Here is a 6,673-nt window from a genome sequence, read left to right on the forward strand (position 1 = left end):
TATATTGACTAATTTTATTTGCTAATTGATTCAAAATAATAAAATTTGAATTTCACACATACGTGTAAATATATCTCCTGTTTCAAGTAATGAAACATATCAGTTAGAGGCAAATAATTTATTTCTGATTAATTTATAAAACAGAATTATAAAACGTCTAAATTAACATATTAACCATCTAGTAAAATTTCAAATTGTTCTTATTCCATAGAAATATTAGGTGGAGGCTTCTTGCCAATTGCCCAAGCGTCTTTAATAGCTCTTGAAACACCGGGACCATTATTTATGAGTAAAAATAGTCCACATAGCGTAGCTGCCGAAAGGATAAGTAACGATAGATGCAAAACTTTTGGTAATACAGGTCCAACAACACTAGGCCGTGCATAATCTGTGATAACTGCCTCCAGACCCCTATTTGATAGAAATTAGAATATGAAATACAAAATTTAAAGTATGATAAATTTTGGTATTAACACAATGTATGCGGACACTTTGCGCCAGGTAAATTGCGATAACTTGGAAAAAACTTATTTGATTTTTATGTTTCTTTTTTTGTATTACTTAGAAATGTATTCTTCATAGTTCTGTGGACATAAATTCCACAAAATATTTTGTAAACATGTTGTAAACTATTTATTCTGTCCCTTCCAGGTACATTAGGAAGTTGTTTATATAATTGTATGTACCGTTATCTCAACGCAACTATGCGTTGCTAACCAAAAACTACCCCATTGTTCTTTCTACCTGAGTAGTTTTGATCTTGATGATGCCATTCAAACATTGCGCTAGTGTGTACAGACGCATATTTATAAGCGACCCGCATTCTACCATCAGCCTATGAAAAACATTTATACGCGGCCCATACTCTAGTACTAGTCAACCAAGAATGTATTAACATGCAGCCCGCAAACAATGTGTTAATAATGAACTTATAAAGTGAATAATTACCAATGTGTATGTATCACAACCAATACAGACATTAGACCATCCAGAATTGCATTTTCTGTCATCAAAGCAGCAGGTATTACAATTGGAAGCGCTGCTGAGGCAATTTTCTCCAAAACCCACAAGCGTACATGATCACCCGTAGCTGCACTTGCTTTGCGATTTATTTGCGTACCACCTAAAGTAATAGTTGTTGGACACTGAAAGAAATAAATGTTCGCTAGTAAAGTAGAAGTTATATAATAATTAATGAAAAGTAAATAGATAAAATTATCAACAATACTGATGTCATAAAATAATTACTTTTATGAAGTGATTATTTCCATTGTTGATTACGCTAGAATTTAAACATTGTCTAGTACTAGAAAGGGTGGTAGATGTTCTGCCAAGTTGTGGAACTTTACAAGAGTTTGCAAAAACAGTAGTTTTAGAAAGTGATTCTGCAAAAATAAAAGTATAAAGAATACATTACAAATAATGTTAACCACATCGATAGATTAGAAATAATGATGTAATTACATTTTTATATCATGTACATACATTCTAACTTTTCATTATAATTCGTAGGATTGATAATTATTATTAACACGAAGAACAGAGAAAGAATTTTATTCCTAGGGTTATGTATTATTAAAAATAGTCAATCAAGATTATGTAAATCAGAGGAGTTTAAATAACTTTTTATAACATAAATATTCCACCTTACCTAGTTGTCTAACTTTATGAAGGATGTTGGGACTTAGTAGTTTCTTAAAAATCATTTTGCGATTACAAAATACGAGAACTTCCAAAATGATCACTTATTGGGGAAGAACGAAGAATCTCGTGATATTTTTTCTGACAACTAAATATCACGACTACTATCGCATGCAAGTAAAGGTGTGACACGGACGAATTTTCTGTATCGATTGTTGTCAAGTCGATTTTTATATTCGACTTTTCGATATTTATATCGAATTATCGTAACAATGATTTAATTCTATCTTAATATTATCAGAAGGGAAATAAGGGTGCTCATGCTCGGGATTTTGTTGTTCAGCGATAAGTGCTGCGCCAAGCGGTTACTTCTAACAAAAATAGGGATCTATCCAATTTGGTTTCGCTTTAGCGTATACAAGAACCCATTTAGTAGAAATCTACTTTACTTTGTTCTTCTATTGTTCGTCTATTGCGGGGATTTTCAACGCTTTTTCTTGCGCGAGCGCATTCGAGTGACAATTAATACCATACTGCTAATATAACAAACCCGTCGATTTGATTACGTCAACACTTTGCTACGGGCGCGTGCAGATAACTCCAAGGGCACTAGCACGTGCGTTCGCGCGTTCTCAACACAAGGTTGAGAAGCCCTGCTCCATTGACAAGATACAGGATGGATTATAATTTATATATACATACGCTGTTTATATCTTTATACGCAACATTAAATAATAGAAATAAAAGAAAGAAAGTATAGTATATTCATATCTTTTAATTTTCTTAGATACAAGAAAACGTATGGTTTTTTTATATGATCGGTAATTCAGGACACATGACACGAAGCTCTATAAAATGAGTAGTCTATTCATACAGTCGGTAGTGGAGTCGAACAATGTAGATTCCTACTAAATAGCTTTTTGTATGTGTCAGGGTGGAACGAAACAGTTTACAGTTTCACTAAATTGTATTAAAACAGTTTTTCTTAAACGATTAATTGCTTTTATTATTCGTTCCTTTTGCGTGAAATATTGTTTCTGTATCGTAGATACAATTTACAAGGTATATGAAATTATCTGAATTTTGTTTGATTGACAGACACTGCTTCGGAACACGTGTTATCCTTTAAATTATAGCTCCGTAAATAATAATTTAGTAACGTTGTATTGATTAATAGAAATTAAGGAAAATAAAATACATTTTTTAATGAGGAACTAAATTTTGTGATTATTTCGTAATATATTATCAATAAGCGACAATGTCTGAGGTAGAAAATAAGAACAGTAATTCCGATAATTCTCCTAAAAATTCTGGCTTTAAACGCGAGTCCGAACAGGAATATGCACGTGACAATTATAGAAAAGATGTCAGAAAAGATCGTCGATCAAATAACGATTATAGAAGAAACAGAGGTACATACAATACTGGTAAGTATGTCCTGAATGTTGAAGGTACAAAAGCTAATTACATATGTTGTTTCTTTATTTTGCGAATGTTTTATAAAGGATTTCGAAATGATAATTTTGGTAAAAAGCCATTTAAACGTAATTGGTCAAACTTTCAACAAGACGGGAAAAGAAAGAAACTGGAAGTCGGAAACCGGCTAAAGGAATGCGATGTGGGTATCACAGAGTTTGTAGGAGATGAAGGATTTTTCGGTGTGATTAAAGAAAGATATACAGATTTTCATGTTAATGAAATTAGCCTTGACGGGCAGATAGCTAAGTTGACGAACCAAGACATTCCATCAGACGAAGAAGAAAATACGAATGTAGAAGATTTAAGAGAAATGGTATCAGATACAATTTGGAATCAACTGCATGGATTGAAAGAGCCAGAAGCGTCAGCTATAGAAATCGATGTGACAGATATGAATAAAGACCAACGTAGAGCAATTCATGCGATTGCTAAAAGAATAATAAATGTTATTAGTCAAACCATCGATAAAGAGAATAAAAAAATTATGGTGATCTTGCCAAATAAAAGTACAACGCATGCTAGTAAGTTAAATATTTGTTCTAACATGAAAACTTAAGTATTTGTTTCAAAATAGTAACTATTTGCATTAGGTCATAATTTTCGGAAGGATAACCGAATAGATTGGAAAAAGCGAGGAGAATACTGTTATTTTTTGCTACACAAAGTCAATATGGACACAATGGACGCTTTAAATCAGTTAGCCATGAATTTACATTTGAGGCCAAATAATTTCACCTATGCCGGAACAAAAGATCGTAGGGCCTGGACTACTCAGTGGGTTAGTTTGAGAAGAATGGATCCTGTAGATATATTGAGAGCAGCAAAAAACATACGCGGCGCATATGTGGGAAATTTTAAGTTTGAAAAAGAACCTTTAAAGTTAGGCATGTTGAGTGGTAATCATTTTAGAATTGCTCTAAGAAATGTCAGTGGGACGGATGAACAAATAGAAAAGTCAATGATTTCTTTACGGGATCATGGATTTATAAATTATTATGGTCTGCAAAGGTTTGGCACTGTACGTGCTATCCCAACTTATGAAATCGGCAAAGCTTTACTTCAGGGTAATTGTTTTTATACTTTTGTATGAGCTATTCATTTGATAAATTATATGAGTTTGCATTCTTTATTCTACGAATATAGGTAAATGGAATGAAGCAATTGAATTAATTTTGAAACCTAGAGAAGGGGAACAGGATAGAGATTTAGTCGAAGCTAGAAAAATATATGAAGTGACTAAAGATGCATGTGCTGCATACCGGAGAATTAAAAGATGTGATAAAATAGAGGCGACACTCTTAAAGGGTCTTTGCGAATCTGGTAATAAAAATCCTCAGGGTGCATTAGATTCAGTACCGAGGAATGCTCGTTTAATGTATATTCATGCCTATCAAAGTTTTGTGTGGAATCATATGGTGTCGAGAAGAATAAAGGAGTTTGGAAGAAATCCTATAGTAGGAGATCTAGTATATGAAAACAATGTAAAACATAATGATAACGAGGAACAATTTGTTTGTGATACCGAGACTGAACCTGTTACTGTAGATAACACAGAACCTATTGAAGAAACAAATAAGTCCGAAGTTACAGACACAAAAATAGAGTTGTCTGAGACATCTGCAAAGTCATCAACTACTTCGATTAAAGAAGTAACAGACGCTACAGAATGTTGTCTTAAAATAAATGAAAATGTGGAACAAAATGAGACTTTTAATGAAAAAGATGAAAGCGAAGATGTACATAATCTTCCTGGTGTTAAATTGCTTACAGAAGAAGATTTACCACATTATACTTTAGCAGATGTGTTGATGCCTCAAGTTGGCTGGAAAGTTATATATCCACCTTATGCTAAACCATGGTTTGATAATTTTTTAGCAAAAGACGGATTAACTACCGATCTTAGACAAAAGAATAAGTATGTCATTAAAGATAAAATTTAGATAAACATTATCTTATATAACAGTATCATTCACATTCTTTACAATTTTTATTTTACTTCAGAAAGTATAGTTTAGGAGGTGCTTATAGAAAAATATTGCAAGTTCCTTCAAGCGTATCTTGGAAGATTATGCATTATAAAGAGAAACATAGCGATCTTATTATGTGTGATATTAATAAAATGAGAGACTTTCCACCTCTAAAAGATGATCCAGGTAGAATTTTTGATCGATATTTAATTCAAAACAACATTTAATTAAGAAAATTGATTAGGGTATTGTTATTTTATATTGATCAAATAATTAACGAAACATATTTATCTGATTTAAATTTTCAGAGGGGCAATACAAAGCCTTAATTGTCGAGATGTCTTTAAAATCTTCCACGTATGCCACTATGGCATTACGTGAAATTCTAAAATCGGATACTTCTCCGCAAGCACAAGCTGCTCAGTCTGCTGCATGTAATGTAGAAACAGAGAGTTTAGATACACCAAATGAGCTTAAAGAAACCGTAAATGCTGTGCAAGATGATAGCAGTAAGATCGACGATGTCGGGAAATATGTGGTAGCTGAAGAAGTAAACGATCATATGGACGTATCTGACGCAATATAAAACTGTGATATATTATGTTAGCATTTAGAAATTCGAGTATACTTGATCATTTTTTTTTATTCGAGCAAATATAATATACGAAACAGTTATAGTAACAAGTTATCATGAAAGTATTATTCTATGAAATTTACTTTTTCTTTAAATATTTATTTCATATATATTTGTTTTACTTGTATGTGTAGTGATAATGTTTAGTAACACATGAAAAAAACATCTCTTCCTTTTGTCTTGAATAAAAAAATTACTTTATACTTTGATTATTTTTTGAAATTTCTAATAATAAAACTTATTACCGTTTAATATAAATTAAAATTGAAGTAATGTTTTTATTTACATATATATGTAATGAATAATGTAATATGTTTTATGTTTTCGTTACCATAATAAATTTAGTAATATTCCATAATTTGTTGGCCTTTTTGTCTCAACCGGTTCTAAATATATGTGTAAAGAAATACATTTACTTTAACGTTTAAAATAAGTTCCAGGCATCTTTGATATCGATCTTTCACGATAATGTTGCACGTACATGTATATACGTACTATAAATGGGAGTATTGTCGCGTGTGGTCGATGAAGAAGCGATTTGTAATGATTCCGAGGAGACTTCAATAGCGTTAATATCCTCTCAGGTGACAAACGAGGGAACGACACTGCGGGACGTCCGGCGTCCCGATGCTATACACGGCTATACAACAAATTATCTCACCTCCGGTCGAATACTGTGAAAAATCGCCAATATCGTGACGAAGCGTTACTGTTAAAAAACGTATCGTTCTACAGGGGTAATTAATCGCTATTCTAATTTAAACAATACATCTTCTGATGCAGCTCTTCTCGTTAAAAAATATTAGTAAGTGCAATATTTAAGTTGCAAGGATGGTATAAATATTACGTTAGAAAACGTAACGGAAAAATGAAAGTATTATATGAATTTGTAACATTTCACTGTAACGCTATTGACAAATTACCAGAGTTTTAATTTCAATTGAACAATTTT

The 6,673-nt window shown here is 32.2% G+C and overlaps 2 protein-coding genes across 2 annotated transcripts; one reads left to right on the forward strand and one right to left on the reverse strand.

The window, feature by feature from the left end:
• Positions 1 to 103: 103 nt before the first annotated feature.
• Sdhd (succinate dehydrogenase, subunit D) lies at positions 104 to 1,993 on the reverse strand. The gene is made up of 4 exons (XM_076898383.1): positions 1,652 to 1,993; positions 1,249 to 1,385; positions 949 to 1,145; positions 104 to 411 (listed from the first exon to the last, which is right to left on the reverse strand). The coding sequence occupies exons 1-4, from the start codon at positions 1,704 to 1,706 to the stop codon at positions 201 to 203; spliced, it is 600 nt and encodes a 199-aa protein (XP_076754498.1). The 5' UTR covers positions 1,707 to 1,993; the 3' UTR covers positions 104 to 200.
• Positions 1,994 to 2,787: 794 nt separating this feature from the next.
• On the forward strand, positions 2,788 to 5,872 carry Pus7 (pseudouridine synthase 7). The gene is made up of 6 exons (XM_076897869.1): positions 2,788 to 3,068; positions 3,147 to 3,641; positions 3,711 to 4,184; positions 4,264 to 5,035; positions 5,122 to 5,273; positions 5,396 to 5,872. Exons 1-6 carry the CDS (start codon positions 2,900 to 2,902, stop codon positions 5,671 to 5,673), a joined length of 2,340 nt encoding a protein of 779 aa, XP_076753984.1. The 5' UTR covers positions 2,788 to 2,899; the 3' UTR covers positions 5,674 to 5,872.
• Positions 5,873 to 6,673: the final 801 nt, after the last annotated feature.

Source organism: Xylocopa sonorina, chromosome 7 (assembly GCF_050948175.1).
Source record: "Xylocopa sonorina isolate GNS202 chromosome 7, iyXylSono1_principal, whole genome shotgun sequence".
Taxonomy (NCBI): domain Eukaryota; kingdom Metazoa; phylum Arthropoda; class Insecta; order Hymenoptera; family Apidae; genus Xylocopa; species Xylocopa sonorina.

Bases quoted from the DNA above. Each gene is read 5' to 3' on its own strand.
- Sdhd (XM_076898383.1), bottom strand. From the start codon at position 1,706: ATGATTTTTAAGAAACTACTAAGTCCCAACATCCTTCATAAAGTTAGA. The intron at 1,386-1,651 runs GTAAGGTGGAAT...TTATTTTTGCAG, and splicing joins TCATAAAGTTAGACAACTAG to AATCACTTTCTAAAACTACT. The intron at 1,146-1,248 runs GTAATTATTTTA...TATTTCTTTCAG, and splicing joins GAAATAATCACTTCATAAAA to TGTCCAACAACTATTACTTT.
- Pus7 (XM_076897869.1), top strand. From the start codon at position 2,900: ATGTCTGAGGTAGAAAATAAGAACAGTAATTCCGATAATTCTCCTAAA. The intron at 3,642-3,710 runs GTAAGTTAAATA...TATTTGCATTAG, and splicing joins TAAAAGTACAACGCATGCTA to GTCATAATTTTCGGAAGGAT. The intron at 5,274-5,395 runs GTAGAATTTTTG...TTAAATTTTCAG, and splicing joins ACCTCTAAAAGATGATCCAG to AGGGGCAATACAAAGCCTTA.